The sequence below is a fragment of the Aythya fuligula genome, chromosome 14 (genome assembly GCF_009819795.1).
Source record: "Aythya fuligula isolate bAytFul2 chromosome 14, bAytFul2.pri, whole genome shotgun sequence".
NCBI classification, from domain to species: domain Eukaryota; kingdom Metazoa; phylum Chordata; class Aves; order Anseriformes; family Anatidae; genus Aythya; species Aythya fuligula.
Window position 1 is genome coordinate 13,150,001 of NC_045572.1, and position 19,211 is coordinate 13,169,211.

At 42.6% G+C, this 19,211-nt stretch overlaps 1 protein-coding gene across 3 annotated transcripts in view; it reads right to left on the reverse strand.

Annotated features, from left to right (window-relative positions):
* The window catches only part of GRIA1 (glutamate ionotropic receptor AMPA type subunit 1), a 123,383-nt gene that overhangs the window by 13,274 nt on the left and 90,898 nt on the right, over positions 1–19,211 (reverse strand). For all 3 annotated transcript variants that reach the window (XM_032197089.1, XM_032197088.1, XM_032197090.1), the window contains exons 12-13: positions 5,175–5,373; positions 4,403–4,650 (exon numbers count right to left, since the gene is read on the reverse strand). In XM_032197089.1, coding sequence (XP_032052980.1) covers positions 4,403–4,650; positions 5,175–5,373 — 447 coding nt within the window. The remainder of the gene's footprint in view (positions 1–4,402; positions 4,651–5,174; positions 5,374–19,211) is intronic.

Genomic DNA, 19,211 nt, shown 5'->3' on the forward strand with positions numbered 1-19,211 from the left:
AAGTAACACACACACAAAAAGAACATTTAATCAATTCAAGAAGAACTTTAACATGTTCAAATTAACATATGGTTGGGATACAGTTCAGACATTTTAGGACGTATGAAACATAGGGGCAGATCCCCAGCTGGTGGTCATCACCATTGCTTTTCCTGAAGCTGTGTGGAAAGGCCATGCTACCTCAGTGGAGAACCTGGTCATCTTATTTCATCTGATTTTGAGCTCTGGATTCCCTCCCTTAAGCATGTTCTAGAGTTCCAATGTCTCAGGAACTTAAGGCACTTTTATGCTTTGGGAAGTGAATTCCTTCACTTTGGACAATTATGGTCAGCTATGAATGGCCTTGTGTGCCCTGTGATATCGTTGGCATGTTACCAAAAGGTCATGGGATGGTTGCGGCACCATTAAAACGTACACACCTGAAAACACCTAGAACTGCTAGATGGCTGCAATGTTTTATACATGCACCTCACCAGGCATGGAAAACATTGCAAGAGTCTAGAGGCTGAACAGACTCTGCCATTTAGAAAGAAGACCAATGATCGGGATTTAGGATAGCCTGCAAATCCCAAACTGGGCCGCAGTTTGTACGTCTCCCTGATTTCAGCTGCAAATAATGAGGGTGCAGCTTCCCTCTGGACGTGCAGCAGTGGGTTGAACAGACTGCACATGAGCACAGTTTGTTTCTGGATCCTGGATACCAGGTGCAATGCTGGTGTAGACATTGCACAAAAAAGGGAAAAAAAAATCTAAGATCAGTGAGACACAAATGTGAGAGGGCTTTAAAAAGCAAGGAAGAGATGGAGAGCTGAACTGTCCACCAACAGACCCTGAATACCAATAAAGCAGGTCTTGAAAAAGGCCAAGGACCTTGAGGCTCCCATCTCAGACAGCTCATGTACATATAGCACTCTGTACTACACTGAGCAATCCTCACCAAGGGGGCTGTTTTCTTACATTGCAATTCTAAAAAAGCCTGGCTGTGAGCAAGAGGGATTTGCTGACCTCCACGAGCCTGCGAGGCTCTGCCTGTTGGGATCCCGTCCAAGCACTGAAGCCTTCACAAGGACTGGGAGCCTCCTTCAGGCAGAATCCAGCCTTCAAAAAGCAAAATCCAGATGCAGTCAAACTTGCTACCAGTCCAAGAGAAGGCAAAGGTATAGAATTGAATATTTTTTCCTTTTTTTCTGTACCAGTATTGTGGTCTAACTTTGGATGTATTTAAAGCCAATGGAAACACGTGAGTGTAGCTTGAGAAAGACTGACACTGAGTAAATCACAATTATTTCTGTCTTCTAAAACAGAATACAGGTTAATTAGCATTCTAATGTCTGAACCATCTGCAAAAGATTAGTTAACTAATGAGCCAAAATACATTGCAGCTTTTATGTGGGTACAAGTTGTTAACAAAGTAAATGCATTACAGTTTCCCTGAACACAGTATCAGCCATATGATCTTTGGGGCCGTGAGCTACGCACGGTGTATTATCTTTCCTGAGGGGCTTCATTTCGTATAACCTTCTCTCTCTTCAGCTCATGGGGAGTATACAGAACATGCAGTACTTCATCTTGAGAGTATTTTGATGAAAGACTTGGGGTCTGGGGTCCTGGAAGGAGGTGAGTTTTTAACAGGGAGTGTTTTGTATTTGTTCCCAAGCCCTAGGAGAACCAACTCACATTCATGGGGTTTCTAGAGAACTTTGCTGTCAGGCTGGCTGCTCTGGAGAACTTGCCCTCCCAGATCTCCTTCCAATTCCTTGAGTCTCACATGGGATTTCTTGCTTTCTTTCCTCCATTTTGGACAACTTGGCTTTTTGGCCTCTTTTTGATCACCTGTCCAGCAAGTAGAAGAGCTCCTGCCAGGTAAATCAATGGGTTTTGCAGCTGCTTGACTATCTCATGTGAGACAGGACCACACCTTGAACAAGCTGGTGTTGGAAGGTGTACCTTCTACCCTCCCATCACTGTCTCTCAGCTATACCTAAATGCATCTACACTGTAACATCTGGAAACCAAAAGATATTCCAAGCCAGATTCACCTAGGAGCTAACAAGCTCTTTTAGCAGTCCAAGAGAATTAACTGATGGCCTGGGAGGGATGTTTGTACCTGCTACAACACATATAATTACTTCTGGATTTTCAACATCCTTTTCATTAATTGGTGCCAATATCCTGGCATTTTGATCCGAAGTAGAAGCAAGAAAAACAAAGATGAACTCTTATTTAGCTCATCTCTCTAGGACCTTTTCATAATAATCTATACCTAAATGAGGAAAACCTGTCTATCTTCAAATGTGAAATTTTGCAGCAAATACAAAAATGCAGCCCAGCTTCTCGAACAAACCCAACCTAAGTTAGGCCTGGCTCACATGTAACTCCAAACCTGGCTCAGAGCTTTTACTCTGTGGACAGATGTGAGTGAAGATGAAGCCTGAAAAGGAGACGTGCTGACTGTGCTATACAGATGCCTCATGAATGCCACCTTGCTCAGGGCAATCTCTCACGTGAAGAACGCCAAAGGGATAACAGACACTACATGAAGACTGTAAGGAACTACTAGGATTAAAACATTTAAAACAACAGGAACAAAACAAACATGATGGGACAAAAATTGACAGCAACTGTTCCAAAGAAACACCATAGAATGGGAAATAAAGCATTCCTCCTTTGCCATTAGGCCCATAAGAAATTCGTTCTACATGCAGTTGGGATGAAAAAGAGGAAATAAAAAGAAATGTTAGGAATTTTTGGAATCATGCCTAGCAGAGGGATGTTTGGAGCTGCAAAATTATAGTGATTGATGCACTTTTTCTTTCTTTCATTTTCTCTTATTTCTCTTAGAAGTATGATAAATGGCTCCCTCACATGCCAACAAATTACAAGACAGGTAGGATGTTCCAGTTTGTTTGTTTTTATAATACCAAAATTAGGATACAAGATTGCTGTTAAAAAAAATAAATAGAATCAGACTTGCATCCTAATTTCCGTATTTGCAAGACAGAAAACAAACAATGGTGTGAGTGTGATGGAAAACATCTCAAAGCTGTGAGAAAAAATCCACCTTATTTGGAGGGCCCCAAGGCACTTCAGAGCCTGAACCACACTGGATGCAAGATTTGCTTTCTGGACCACCTGCATTGCATTCATGAGCTTTTCTAAAGATACCTACAGCAACTGCTGATATGTGAAGTGCTGAATCCAATTTGACCTGACTTAATAAATGTAGTAGCCAAAATCCTTGGGTCTAGTCCACTACCAGTTGTTATGGCTTTGATTCTTTGGGCTAGTCTTGGCTCAGGAGCTGTGTGACCAGCTAAATTCATCAGCAAAGGCTCAGCTAGTTGCCAGTACTCAGAGAACATGTCTCTGCACTAGGTTATATCAACAGGCAAGTATAAGGCCACACATACTATTCTGGTCAAAATATTTTGATCACAATATGTTTAATAAATAATTAATTCAGCTGGACCATCAATCAGAGTACTTAGAATTATTATTCTTCATGAGTGTAACACGAAGAATTTGCATGGCCACTGCTGAAAGGAACCATATCACACCTCTGGTGCGACTCAGATCCCATGCAAGTCTGCAGATTGTGGTAACACTGCTGTGTGCAGGTAAATTTGCATGATGCACTTTGCAGGTGGCCAGTTCATGCCTCGAAGGAGTATGGCTGTGTGCAGTGCCCAAGCTCTGTTATTAACTCAGGTTTGTATTTTTTCAGTGTTCTTTTTAAAGGAAAGTCTCTGAACATAGTTTACCTGGCAATTGGCAAAGGCATGTGACAGCTGCAGGTCTGGGCTCAGAAATGCAGGGTTTGTGCCCTTTGGCTTTGCCTTAAATTTGGTGCTTGCCAAAATCTGACTCTGAATTATTTGGTAAATTAAAACGTGCACCTTTTGCAGGACTTTCTCAAAGCTGGCTTCCCACCCTTCCCAAGCAGCAATTCCTCTTAGAAGACATGAAAATATTTTCCCCTCAGAGCTCCCTCTGCAAGGATGGATCCAAGCCAGGGTAATACCATACTCTGCAAAGCTGTGCATTTCACATGGCACAGGATGAGCACCCCTTCCAGATAATGCTCAGTGAAACCAATGGGTACACCACAGCAGCCCCCCTGCCATCACCTAATACAACGCAAACATTCACATTACGTGGATCAGTCAAGATCCAGTTTCTAATTGCAGGGCTCATATGATTAGATGCTTCCATTGCTGCTCAATGGGAGCTGGGCATTTTACTTCCCTGCACATCACTCTGAGTGTTTGTACACCCTTCCCTCCACCTCCCCCACCTCCTTGTCCAAAGCTTTTGTGATTAACATGGCAATGGAGATTGAACTGTGTGCATACATTGATTTGCTGGGTGGGCTGGCAAAGGAAAGCAAATCCAAGCTACTTACCTCAGTGCAGACCCCTTTGGTGTTGCAATGCCATAGCCTTTGGAGTCCAAGTTACCTCCCACCTTCATGGTGTCACAGGGCTTCCGCTGCTCGATGTACTCGTTCATGGTGGACTCCAAGAGGTAGGCATACTTCCCTTTCGACTTCCTCACCCGGATCATCCCCTCTTCCGTCGTCCTCACAAAAACAGAGGGTTCGGCTGACTTCATGTATGTCCACATCTTCTCAAACACTGCTATTTTGGATCGCTGCATAGGACAGCAGAAACCCAACAGAAGCATTAACAGAGGTCTGGGGGCCAGCTCAGATTTCCAGGTGTGACTGAACACTTACCCACATACCAGATGGGACAAGGAAGACAAACAAGGTAATGGGATGTTAATGAACCTCTGGCCATTTCCTGCACCAGGGCCCAGATCATTACCTAGCCACAGGAAGGGTAGGATACTTGTGTATGGCAAGTGGTTCTACTGATTTACCAAGGGCAAACCAAGGTGGAAGTCAGGAGATGTATGTAATATGGGGAAGCACATGGATATTCCACATTTTTATTTACAGTTGCAGAATATCACATGCTGGAGACACTGCCTGCCTTCAGAGCAGCCAGGGGAAAACAGGATTTTTGCTGTCCTAGGGGCAACTCCTAAAGTCCTAACATGGTAATGGTAAGCAAGAGAAAAAACAGACCTGGGCTGAGGTGAGTAGGACATTCCTGGAAGACTTGCCAAACAGGGGGCTAAGAAAAATGTTTCCATTAAAGTTTCCTTTTTACCCTAAAAAACTCTTTAGTGGAACCAGCTTCCAGGGTCCCATAGGCGATTTCCGTCTGCTTGGCCAAGTCCTCTGCACTCTCGATGGGAGAAACCATCCTTTCCACCGTGAGGAAGGCAGCCAGGTTAGCTGTGTAGGAGGATATGATGATCAAGGTGAAGAACCACCAGACGCCACCGACTATGCGGCCGGAGAGAGACCTGTGCACAGAGGGGAGAGTCAGACTGGAGGGGTGAGAAGGTCTAAAAGATGCAGCTTGCTCTTGCAGGCCCATTATCTACCCGGGCATTCACCCGAAGACACATTCTCCAGCTACTTCCAGGGAAGCCAGGGGTCTGTCTCAGTTCTTAATCTGTTTTTCAAGGTGTCAATGTAATTAGAGGAAGAAAAAATTTCACAGTGAAAAAAAATACTCAAGAAACAGAACAAACCTGTGTTGATTTTCAATTAATTTCAGGGTATATAATAGCATTAATAATAAAATGTGTAGACAACTACCAGGAAAGTTTAGCTGGACAGGACAATGCCCATCAGAGCAATAGTTCTGGTGAGGTCTGTTTTATGGCATGTACCTACAGCACAAAGGAGCACCAGCATGGAACCAGACAAGATATACAAACCATATTTCCATTGCCTGAAGTTTAAAAATCAAAACTCAACATTTTTCTAAAAGACATATTGAAGCTCAGAGAGGAGCTACAGCCTTAATGAATAATTTGCCTACTGACATTTTCTGGTTTGTGCTCAGCAGAGGGCTAGACAAGATGTTCATAATAACGCCTTAAAATCCAAGTATCTTGCACTTGCTGCAACCAAATTGCCAATTATCTGTAACCATTGGTTAACTATGGAGATAAATAAGTCAAACAAGCATTAGTTTTTATTAAAATCTTTTCAAAGCATTTTAGGAGTAAAAGATAATTTTTAGAGTGGTCAGAAATCACACATTCTGCCTTAATTATTTATACTCTCCTTCTCTAAATGCAGAGCACTGTCCCAGACAGAAGAAAACATGATGCTGTTTTACAAAGCCAGAGTGAATAGGGAGGGCTTGTCCATGAGAAACGCTGCTCATTTCTTTGTAGGAGTCCAAGTTTTAGTGTGGCTTTTCTGCTGACCTAAGTCACTGCCCAGAAACATGGTTTATCAGATGGTAATGGAGATATCTCATTCCAGCTAAGGGCACTGGATCAGCTCATGTCAGCATGTAGCATGCTATGCCTGGGTCTGTGTGAAGCCTTGGGTCCAGCTTCTATGATTTACTGTGAGCTAACACAACTTGACAAACAAACCTGCATGCTCCGTTGCTCCAGTGAGGGAAAAATCCTGTACTGCTAATCACCAAAATTAGTGCTGGAAAGAGACTAAACCCACATAGTTCAGCAGCGGCAAAACTTACCAAGATTATGCATTTTTAGTTTGTCCTGTGTGGTTTTAAACACTGCCGATGTGATGGGAGCAGCTCCCCCAAAACACGGGGTAATCTCTCCACTTAAATCAACCTGCCCTGAAACCTTTGTAATCAAAACTTTTTGAGATCACTTCCTAGCAGAAAGAAGGCATCAAGAGCACAGTGACAGGACTCCTACACCTGCATTCACAGCACGCAGGGCAAAGCAGAAAGCACACATTTGCACTTGTGGACATAAAAGTCATCCCAGCACGCATGCTCTCAGTCCCATGCTCCTGGAGACTGATTACAGACCAGCTCCTATGGCTAGAATTGGATTGGGGTTTCATCTTTTGAAGCAGAGCCTCTGCTTACTTCCTCCAATGGGCATTTTGGAGTCAAGACAGCAAAGTCCATCTCACCATAAACCCAAGCACAGTGAATGACTTTGAAGGATCCACCCCTAAAGTTCTTTTCAGATAGTCTACAGGACCTATCTCCAAGGTGCTACTACAGAGAGTTTACAAATTATTTTCCTAACCACCCACATCTTAAAAGGAAAGACAGTTATGGAAAGATTTCTTCAGGTCTATAGCCTGGTTTCCAACTATCAGCCATATGCTTGTTACCCTCTCCTGCAGTGTCTCATGCAAACCTCCTCCTTAGCTGGCAACTGCAGCAACATTGCCGACCAGACTGATGGTCCTAATTCCAGATTAATTTCTTCTATGCCTCCCCCTCACTGCCAGACAGAGAGGGGGCTCAGAGGTTTGTTGTGGGAGTGCTGGATCCCATGGAAAGTCTGGAAGATTGGCACTGTTCTTCTACCTTACCTTCAACTCTCCAGGAGAGACGTACTCACCAAACAACCCATGAGATGAACGGGGAGGTGGAGAGGAGGTCTCTCTGGTGACTTCCCTCTCTAATGAGTTTTGAAGGAACTGGGATCACTAGATTGGACCAGACAGTAAATTTTTAAGGAGCTGAAGTTAGAGGAGATAAATGTCACCATCGTGCTTACCATCTGTGGAGAATACTCAGAGCGCCGACTGTCAGCACAAACATATTTACCTTTCGTTTCAGATTTGGAGAGGGATTGGAGAGGGAGGCAGCTATGGATTCAGCTCACATGCCTTCAGATTGATGGGGAAGAGGAAAAAAATACCTGTCTCTAATTAGTCTGGATGATGTGTGCTTAGGGAAGGAAGCGCTCAGAAAAGGCAGAGGCATTAAACAAAAGTAACCGGATAATGTCAAATACAACAATCTCTGCTGATGAAGGCCACTTTGAGCTGGCAAAATCCATTTGCATGGCAAATAATCACATTCATCTCCAGCTGCAAATTATACAGCCTTTCCTTCCTGACGAAGCTGGGATATTTCTGTTTCTTGTTTCAATCCCTTCAGCGGCAGTCAGCCGGATTCCTGCCTCTAGACCCTCGGCATCCGAGCAGTATTCATTACTGGCTTATCCCATGGGGGCTGCCTGCTGTCAGCTGCAGATGGCTTATGCTTCCCAGCTCCGCACCTGGCGGTGACAGCATGAAAAAGTAACTATGGCGTATTCAGACTGGGAGGCAACAAGAAGGGCTGGGGAAAGAGGGAGAGGGAGTAGAAGCTTCTTTCCCATGGGAGCAAGCTGGTATGGGATGTGTCCGTATCATGTACTGGTTTCATTTGGGCTGCGTAAACTGCTCGTGCTGGTCATTTCTCCTCATTAAGTGAGATGCTGTGAGTAGGTGAGTGCTCAACTGCACAGACAGCAGAGGAAAGGAGAGGAGATAAACAGCTTGCTGTGACTGCCAGCATGGCTAGGGCTTCATCTGTATAATACTGCGCCGCAGACACCGCTAATGGGCAGTGTTAGCCCTTGTTGCTAGACTGACTTAGAGTTAGAAGCTGTGAATCTAAACTGCTGGTAAACACACAGCAGAGAAATCACTTAGCATATGGGCTCTTCAGGACATCGTCCTTTCACTCTGTGGTGGTGCAGCATCTAACACAAAGGAGCTCTGGCTGGCGAGGGAGTCTCCTGGAGGCTACTGCTGTACAATAGGATGTATGATAATAGTCACAAGGAAACATGGCACAAGCAGATGCGATCCCATACCGCATCTCTGTGGCTCAGTAGCAGTGAACACAGGCTGAACAGGACTGGATTTCTCTGGATAACCACATTGCCCATTCAGATTTTGAGCCAATGCCCACTACTGCTTACCAGAAGTAAGTGGTTGGAAAGACAATATCCATTACAGCCTTGTTCTGCTACTTCTGTACACCATGCAGGACAGCAGCAGTGCTACCATCCAGGGACACATTTGCAAAAGTGCCTTTGTAATTCAGGAGATAATGTTCCATTTCTGGAAGTCATTTGAAAACTTGGGAGCTAAAAGTCTGGTCAGAAGCCAGTGGGACTTGGAGTTATGTTTATGCTCTAATAACAGCAGTTGCAGAGGAGTAGATATACCTTGTACTTTTAGGTCACTTTGAGGTTTTGAAAATCTCACTCCACAGCTAGGAAACAGAAAATGACCTTCCACGGTTACAAATGTTTTACATCTCGAGCCCTAGCAAAGTTCGTTTCTCTTCTCTAATGGGCAGTGTGGGGTTTAAATCCTCCTGCATTGAGAATTTACATATCCCCGTACCTGCCCAAGTGTAACATGGAGGCAATCAGCTCTCTACCATGTGGAAACGATTTAATGCCTCAGTCCTCTGCAGAGCTAAGGTAAGATGGAGCACACTGGTTAGTACTTTAAAGATATGCCATCGTTCTGACATTTGAATTTGTCTATTTGACCTAATCATCCCCCCTTCCTCTCCTAGAGCTGGGGGCCTGCCTGCCCCCCACAGAACAGTAACAGGACCGGGGAGCTCCTTTCCAACATCACTCTTGCAGAAATAGTAGTAGTAAATACTCTGCCCTCGTTACCCATGGTGCACAATTTTAAAATTACAATTACAATCTTAAAATTACAGCTGGTTGAGAACCAGAATTTCAGTGCCTTGGAGACTTCTGAAATTGTAAATTAAACCTTAATATTCACAATTAGAATGAAAAGATAATGGGCACAAAAGTCCTCTAAAAGTAGCATTCTGAAAATGATTGGCTTGGGTCCATCCAAGCTTTGCATTTTTCTATTACTTACTGTTTCATTTCTGAAGGGCTAAAAGGTATAATTTTGACATAGTAAACAATTTTGTTTCTGCTTTCTCATTACAAATACTCTTCTATCAGCTTTTATAATACATTAAAGTCTTACCTACCACACATATCATTTAAAAGGTAATTCTGGAATGTATTATTTTATATCTGTCTAATGGAAATACTGCAAATGACCCAGCTGAAATTAATCATTTTGATTTTCTCACTTAGGCAACACTGTTTTTTTTTCACTCCTTACAAAAGCAACTCCATTTTGCCAGTAGAAAGCAGAAAACAATTGTGAGTTCCCTTTGTTCCCATGCAGTGATTGTTTTGTAATGTTTTAGCGTTAGCATTGATGGATTCTTCACAGAAAAACAGAAAATCATGCAGCTATAATCTCTTATTTCTTAAAACAAAATACAATCCTTGATCAAACAATTTGCTCTTTGATCTTATCCCTTGCACAAGGTGTGAAAAACCGACAGGAGTTTGCCTCTGCTTTGCCATCTTATTAGAAGAAGCATCATACATTTTTACAAAAACATTAACACTATAATAAAAAAATATACAAAATAAATGTCATCAGAAAACTGTTCGAGCAGCATCTCGGTTTTCTCCCACATCTCCCCTCCCCCTTACCAAATCCATTTCTTATGGAGAATTACACCTAAACTGACAGCGTTTTAATTAGAAACGCAAATCTGGGATTCTAAAGCCATAGTTGCTTTGGGAGGATTTCCCAGATTTGCTGTTAAATTCTATTCTAATAAAGGCTCACTTAGTTAACTGACATATTTGTCACTGAATGAATTTATGCAAAACTGTGGAAAGAAAAGCTCCTGTATGCTTGTTCTGTTGATTGTGGGTCAAATCCACTTTTGGTCTTCTACCCACACAGATCCTCTGATCTCCAACACTACTTTGCTAATTTGATACTGACTCTAGATAATTTCATGGCTCTGTCTGAGGGCTGAGTTGGTAGTGGGTTAGCTGAAAATATTTTGCTCCCGTTTTGTTCTTATTCTAAACAAATTTTCAGCATTAAGCTCCATCAATGTAAATGAGCTGAGCTTTTTCTGTGTGTCACATACCATCTAGAATGACTGGTCTTACTGTTTTATCTCTGATGCTGACATGAACGCCAGATTTACTTGAGAAGTCTGTGAATAGCCATGGCCACGTGAACTTACTGTGGGGATATGGAGCTGGGAACAGCTCTTGGTGCATTCATCACACACATGCTGCAAAACTGATTTGAATGAGCTACCATTTGTCATGAACTTGGAGTGATTATAATGCATGTTTCTCTGTCCGTGCTGTATTATTATTTTTTCTTGCCCTTGTTACCTTACATTTACTCGTTACTGAATCCAACCAGCTGGTACAAGAGTCTGGAGTCCCAACTGCAATGCTGGGCTTTAACACTGAGTGTTCAGAGAGCACTTATAAACAGTACTACGAATCAACTATTCCTTCCTGAGCTCCCATAACAACTTCTCTGCAAAGGTAATAGCTGAAAATTTTAATTCTCTGTGAGTAACTTTAATCATTGAGATTGGGTAAGGCAGCTGAAGGTTCACAGGTACTGGGAATCCCATGCTGTATCTCTCCTGTTTATCTTTTTCTAATTTCTAATAACAACAACAAAAAATCTTGAGAGCTCCTTAACTTTTCTGTGTGGGCTGGAGATCTGCCCTTCCTCGTGCTTTAATGCAAACCATGCCAGCTCATCCGACCCCCAAAACCAACATGCTGGAAGGAAGAAATATAGATTGCAGAATCTCAGCTGAAGCCATTTTACAAAGGGGCCTTAAGGTCACTTGCTGGGTAAATATTGCAATAACTGAACATATTGCCTGCAAATATGCAGAATATTCAAACAGGAGCATACATCCATATGAGGCCTTAATTACAAATCACAGTTTATTTATTGTTTCCATCTAAGCTAATGGTTTTGGAACATTTCATCTCTTCTTTTGCATACTGCATTGGCATTTTTTCTGCAACTTCCCTTTAAATGGGCAAAACCTCTTTCTAAAATTAGTATTCCTGCTTAGACAGAAACGTATCTTGCCATTTGTGGTTCTCCAGTTATCAGAGCTAGGACAGCTGCAAAGTATCAGCTACGTGCTGTTTTCAAGAGGTTCACTTAGCATTTTGACAGGCGAGAGGTACCTAGCGACCTAAGCAGAGGACTAGCAGCCAAGGGCTCTTCTTCTGTTCCTTGGGAAGCCCTCACACTATATGAGATCCAGAGTAGCTCATTTCATGTCTCTAATTCAGTTTCCAGCTGTGGAAGAAGAGGATGAATCACATTTATGAACTTCACCTGGGTGGGAGGTCTGAAGCATTGGTCACCAGGTGGAATTTGGCTCTGACATTCTTCTGTGCCCATTTCTCCTTCCTGAAACACTCAGTCCCAGCACACAGAGGCAGCACTAGGTGGGCCCAGCTAAGCAGCAGCTAATTTATAGGCTCAAGAGCAGTCTGCAGGTTGTGCCCTCCTATGGCCTTCAATGGCTGAGCAATGCAGCCTGCTGAAACTCAACCAGCAAAACTCACCTGCTCAACCAGCAAAGTAAGGTGCTGGAAGCACTGCACATCACACAAGCATGGACTGAAATGGGCAAGCAGTTCCCCTAGACTTCAGCAGGCCCCACGTACTACAAAAACACTCCCACAAAGCAGAACTGCACAACTGAGCTATGTTCTTTGCTTGAAGGAGCTGCCATCCCTGAGCAGTCAGAACCGGCTGCTGAGTTGAGATCCCTATCCCCAAAACTGCAGGAGAATGCACCCAATTCTTCCAGAAGGCTGCTAAAAAAAGTATAGGAAAGAGCTAGAACAGAGGGAAGAGGTGAAACGCTGAGAAAATATAGGAGTAGGTTGAAAGGCAGAACAGATAGACCCAAAGAAATACACAGTGATCCTCTTAAGTATCGGCACAATGTGCCTCGCCACGTTGCAAACCAGGGTAGTTTAAGGGATGAATGTTTAGACAGAAGCTCGCTGAGAAACACGTAGTTACTTTGGGCTGCTCGGAAGCTCTGGTAAAAGGCAAAGTCATCCCTGTTTGCAGTTTTGCCAGCTTTTGCTACAAGGAAAAAGCAACTTTCATCATGCCTTTGAGCAAAAATTTCACTGTAAAAAAGGCTCTTCACGTATTTTTCTCACTTTGGTGACATATGTTAGCTTTGCTGAGAAAAATTCACAAGGTGACAAGCATAAAATTTTGTCAGAAGCACTCACTGGAGTGCCCCAGGAGATTCATTACTAAGGAACTTCCTCAACCTCAGGTGGCCCTGAATTTAACAGCAGCCATCCTTCTTTTTAAACAATGGCCTATTGTGCACATGTCCTTTGTTGTGTTTCTAGATTTCATGTGCCCTCCCTCAGCTTCTTCTACAAAGTCCGCTCGATGAAAAGGTTGTTTTCTCTTTTTCTTACAAAGATTTAATATTTTGGATTATATATTACCGTTCCTCATTTTTCCAAGATCTTTCTTTAGTCATCTATATGTGCTCACAGTTTAGAGCTCCATTCCTGAGACTTCTGGCCAATGTTACTTTTTTTTTTTTTTTTTTTTTGGTCTGTCTTTGGCTCAGATTTCCCAGTCTGAGAAGAGAAAGACCTTTTCTCCAAGGAGAGTATTTTCTGCAGTGGAAGGTTTCAGTCTGAGCAATATTCCCAAGTATTTCCTTCCTTTTCTCTCTCTTAATTTATGACTTAAAATGGGATACCTGGCTAGGATAGTAGATGAGAAATTTTCTCAATTTTCAAAGTTGAGCCTTTCTTTTTTTCTACAAGGGCATACCATAGTCCTTGTAGAAGTGGTAGGGAATGAGTATGGTCTCTCTTCCCAGCCAGTGCCTTTTGGGAGAGCCTTATGAGCACAGGATTACCTGTCTTTTAATGTTAAAACTCCTACACTAAGAAGGGGAGACATGCTCACTGTTTCTGCTGGCTCTCTTTTACCTGCTAACAACCATTTGGTGATTTATTTTTTTTTTTTCCAAAGGCTTCAGAAACACTGCTGAGATGAAAAGATGGCCCCTGCCTTAGTCTGCCTCTCTGCAGCTTAAGATCTTGCTTCTTATGAGAGCTTCAAGAAACAAGAGAGGAGAAAATTATTCCTATGGGAGAGCATTCCAGGTGCTCGACTCCTGCAGCTGAGCCCTTGTGGCCCCCTCTTCGTGTCTCACATGTACCCACACTATGCAGGATACATGCAAGAACAGTGATTCTTGATGCTTTTCCTTTCACCAGACGAGGACTCCTCTTCCTCTCTGCTCCTCTGTTCACATATTTGCCTCCTATTACCTCTCATCATCAGACTTCACTAGGAGAATTCATTAGTATATATAACATGCTCTGAGTTTGTTCAAATAACGGTGATGTTACACTTTTTCACTTTTATAGACTCTTTTATCTGAAGATCAAAGTAGTTAGTTATCATTACCATGACTGGATTATTGCTGCTTAGCCTTTGGATCTAAGGGTAAGCGGCAACTCTTCTGCGTAGGCATTAATGAGAACTACTGGATGGTTTCATTAAATTGATTGAATGCCTTAAAGTATGTTAATGCTTACAGAAAGAGGTGCATACACATGCTGTATGCTTCCTTCCTTTCTACCTGATGGTTTGAGTTAGGTGACACCTGGCTGTCACTCAGTTTCTTTGGTCCACGTGAAAACAGAAGAAAGACCATAATGGAGGATCTCAGAGGTGCCTCCTTCAACCCCAGACTCTGTCCAAGCACAAAAAAGATTTTGTCCCCATTTTTTAGCATGACCCACATAATCCCCAGCACCTGCTGGTTGTGCCACACTGGTGTCTCAGATGGCAGAGTAGTCCCAATGAGACATTTAGTATCTCATCACTCCAAACAGCACAATCTCATCTCAAGATCTTGACCTGCCAGTGCATTCATTGATCCCTAGAGAAGACAAAGCAATTTAGGCTTATTCCAAGCAGGCCAGTTGTGAAAATGTTAATGACTAAGAAACCTTTGTGCTGGACCAGAACAAACTCAAAGTACCCTGGTGAGATATTTGCTTGGCTGGAGCTTTTGCCTGAAACAGAGAAAATAACAGAATGAAGGAAGATGAGAGAACAAGGTGGGGGAACTCTTTGTGTAACCCTGTTTGCTCTACAAAGCCCAGATACCTTAGCATCAGGAGCAAGACCTTCTTAGAGGAAACTTCACTGATAGAAAGCAAAGCAGCAGCTTTCACAGAGGGATGCTTTGAATTTTTCTTAATATTTAAATTGCATATGTACTCAAACAGTTTGTGAACCCAGAGACTGTGTTGTTCCTGGTCTGTTTGCATGTAGGTAAATTTTCAGAATATGTCTATTTGTTTTAAACTCTTCCCATCTTTACAATTCACCTCCATCCTGGCATGCAGCACTCCCAGCTTCAGCAGGGAGCTCCTCTAAAACATTATTGTCCTCTCCTGAGAAAATTTGTTCAACAACTGAGCAAAAAGTATTTTATAGAATATTTCCATCCAGGTCAACTCCAAGTGGTTTTAATCAAATCTTAACTCTCCTTTCTACTTCTGTCTCTTTTTTCTTTGGAAATTATACTGCTTTTTCCAATTACTGAGCTTCATCAAACCCTTCACAATGAACAAAAAAGCACCTCTTTTGTACTTCTATAAATTTGTCCTTGCTTGCTCACTGTTTAGGAAGTTGCAATGAACATGGTTTGCTGTATATACACATTCCTGAACTTATTGTAAAAAGGGTATGTGGTGCTTCCCTAGTAACCAGGATAGGTGGTTGGGATGATATCTGGGACAAAAGCAAAACTAGTATAAAAATCCTAAATGCCAGTGGAATAAGGTAAGCACTCTGAGCCTTCCAGTTGAAGGCCAAGAAGTTTTAGCCAGCTCCAGGGAGTTAATCCAGCAAAGAGCAGCTGTAGATGCTCTGTGTGGTGTGAGCCAGAACAATTTCAGTCGAGGAGCACAATGCTCATTTGACTGTATCCAGACAGTGTGCAGATATCTTAGTGCTGACAAAAGTTATGTACAGCATATGGATGAGTTATTTAAACTCATCACAGGGCTTCCCTGTGAAAACACACTCAGGGCTTCCTATCTTAGCTACAATATTTTTCCCAAGTGCCAACATTAAAGCGGGGTGTTACAGGCTTTGCAAAGGACACCACTTCAGGGAGATGGAGGTCATTGAGCTCCTCACAACCCCTATCCTTTCACAAAAACACTTGGCAATCTACCTAGCTACGAGGAAGACGCAACCATGCTCAGTCTTGACTGCAGCTTGGAGAATGTCAGGCCCCAGCTGAGTGGACTGCTCGGGGATAACAGATTATGAAGAGGGAAGAAAATGAAAAGAAAAAGTGTGTTTCTGTTATTGATTGAAAATCAGCAAGTGGGAGCACAGCATAATAGGAGTCCTTGGAGGCTCTGAGGGTCTCCTGCTGGAGTCACGGAGAAGGCTATGAATCTCAAGCACCCATATAAATGATAGCACCACTCATGATCCTGAGTCAGTGCACAGCACTTGACACACAAGTAGCACATGCTATTTCCACATCAGAGATGTTCTAATAACATTTTCGAATAGATTGAAAAAAATGCCAGTGCACTTGTTTCCCCACTATTTTTTCTTTTGTTCGCAGTAAATATCAGAAACATTTATTTAGTCCTAAAAAAAGAGATGGCAAATACATTTTTAGCTTAATAAGTCTGCTTTTGAGTCAAGTGTTTGACTTTTCATTTCAAATACAGCTGGTGGAAAGATTAGTAGATCTGTCACTCACTGAGGAGACTTTCAGCAATTTTCTTGCTGTCCCCCAGCAACTTCAATGGCAGAAGCTTGAAGTGAGAGTCATGCAAGAGCAACTAGATGTGTCTGAGAGTGAGACCATCCCAAGGTACTGCCATACAGATCATTGGAGGAAACATTCATTTCCTCTGCTGCATTTAGAAATTCTCAGATGGTAGAGCGTGGAAATCCGAGAGATTCATTTTTTCTTTTACAGATGAAATTGCATTTTACCAACAATATTCTGTTACTTAAGCATTTCTTTCTTCTGAGACCTCTGTATCCCTCAGCATTTTCCCAAATGAAATAGAGGATAGGAAGGATGACTATTTTGAAAGAATTTCCATTTTCCCCTGGCTGCCACATTTTGGTTGCCATGGAATTGCGCAAGCTCCGAAGGGGCCTGTTTAGATAGATATTGTGCAATTTGTCAAGCTGCTCCTCCGGTGAGTCACTTTCCCTGGTTAAGTGCATTTCAGAAATAAGTGTGGTCATCAGTTCTGGTGATTTGCAAATACTGTTCTTACACTGTGACCTGAATTTCCTCTCCCTGGACATAATTAACTCTGCCAGATAGAGATAATTGCAAAATCATTTGGTACACTTTTAAAAGGAAAGAAGGCTTCTCCAGAAATTGAAATCCTATTTTTTTACTTTTATTCTTAAAGTCCAACATTAGCCCACCAGTTCGAGCAAACTACCAAAAATAAATGGTCCTGAGCTTTGTCCCCATGAACAAGCCTCCACGTCTTCCAGATTCACCCCACATTGGGGCAGGAATAGGAGGGATGCTAAACCAACCTTGTCCCCAGGGCTGCCCCAGCATGAGCTGCAAATTGCTTGTGCTCCCCAAGGAAAGGACAAACTGCCTCTTCCTTCTTTGAACAATGTACCCTTTGCTTTGAGACTGCACAGTGAATCCAACTGGCGGTGAGCAACCTGGTTTGTAGAAGCAAGCAATAAAATCATCATCTCCCATGTCTCCAGAGAGGCTTTAGCAAGCTCTGCCACTGACCTCTGCTCCTACTGACGCTGCCTGCCTGCCGGGAATGGTACCAGCAGTGCTCACCTCCTCCTTTTTCTGCCCACATAAGCTCACATCTGAAAAACTGTCAGCCCCTAGACCTTCCCTTGTTAAATGTGGAAGGCAAAATAAATTAAAAAAACAAAACAAAACAAACAAACAAACAAAAAAAAACCATCAAGACCAAAAGGCGGGCAGATGCTTGGGGTGTCAGGGAAGATGCCTACTGAATCTGAAAAGCGCTGCCAAATAAACACCCAGACCTGATCTTCATTTCAGGAAGGAATTAAAATCCTTCTAATTGCTAAATGCCCTTGGTTCTAATTTCCCTAATTCTCATTTTTAACAAAATAACTACACTGCAAAAGTTAGTTAACAAAGAACAGAACAGAAATAACTCCCTTGAAACAATCCAAATGAAACCTCTCACCAAAAAAAAGAAAAGACTATTTGTCCTAACCAATTTCTGATTTAGATCTTCTCTAGAACTGAATAAAATCCTTCAGTACTAGGAACATCTTGATGAAATTTGAAAGTGCTGCTATTTTTCAAAATCTCCAGAGGATAGATTAGAAAAAAACATCAACAACTTGTAGTGCAATTTTACTGTTATTTCCACTAGTTCTGTGGCTGAAGTCTCCTGTGATTTTTTTCAATTGATCTAAAAAGAAATGTAAATAAACAGGAAAAATACCAGAGGAAAGTGTTCAGCATTAATTACAGGTACATAATAAATACTACATTTGCTCTTCCACAGACATCCCGCTATGACTGAGAGCACCAGAGTGCCTGCAGAAGAAGCTGCAGTGAAATGTAAGCCTGGCTGCACACTGCTATAGATCAGCCAGAGTGCAGTGTTTCCTTGTCACTAAAAACAAATAACGATGTCCACAAGATACGTATAAATAATAGATGGTATCTATTGACTGGATAGCAGCCAGCATTTGTATCTCTCCTTCCCACCCCCGAGCACTCTCATTCATCACCCCTGCCAGCAGACAACCCTAAGCAGCACGTTCCCTCTGCACCCTGCGCCGGCTCCAGTTCTGGGCTCTGCAGACAGCTTAGGTCTCATTTCACTCTTATCTCCAGCCAGCGGAAGGGTGGATCGCATCCTGCACTTTGTCTCCTTGTGCACAGTAAACACCCACCTCGCAGGGATCAGCGAGCACAGAAATTCCTTCTGCTCCTCCATCCCTGCTGGTGCTCTCGAAATGCCCCCTAGCAAGTCTGGCTCTCTCCCAGCCCCAGGCTGTGATGAAAGCTTCATTTTTATTTTCCTTTCCAACACAGGTTGACCAGGGTAACTCCAGCTCTGTTCTCAATATAATGAGCAGTTACAATGAGCAATTTCAAGAAGGTATCGTGACATGACACCTTATTGTGTCATGACACAACTACACGTATCCCTTCTACTCGTGTTAGGTTGTGAGCTGAATCTAAAATACACACGTTTCATTCCCTCAGCACAATACAAAGAATGCTCTCATGAAGCCTTTTTATTTTTGGAAATGTCTGTTTAATTTTCGTCTAACGTGGCATGAAGGATGGCTCTATTTGCTGGGTGACACTGTGTGATATTTATCTTTCTGTCAAACTTCACTGGGGACAAGACTCCTTAGTCACTTGGTCAAAACTGTGCACATTCTATCTCATGGTATCTTCAAAGGAAGAACAAAT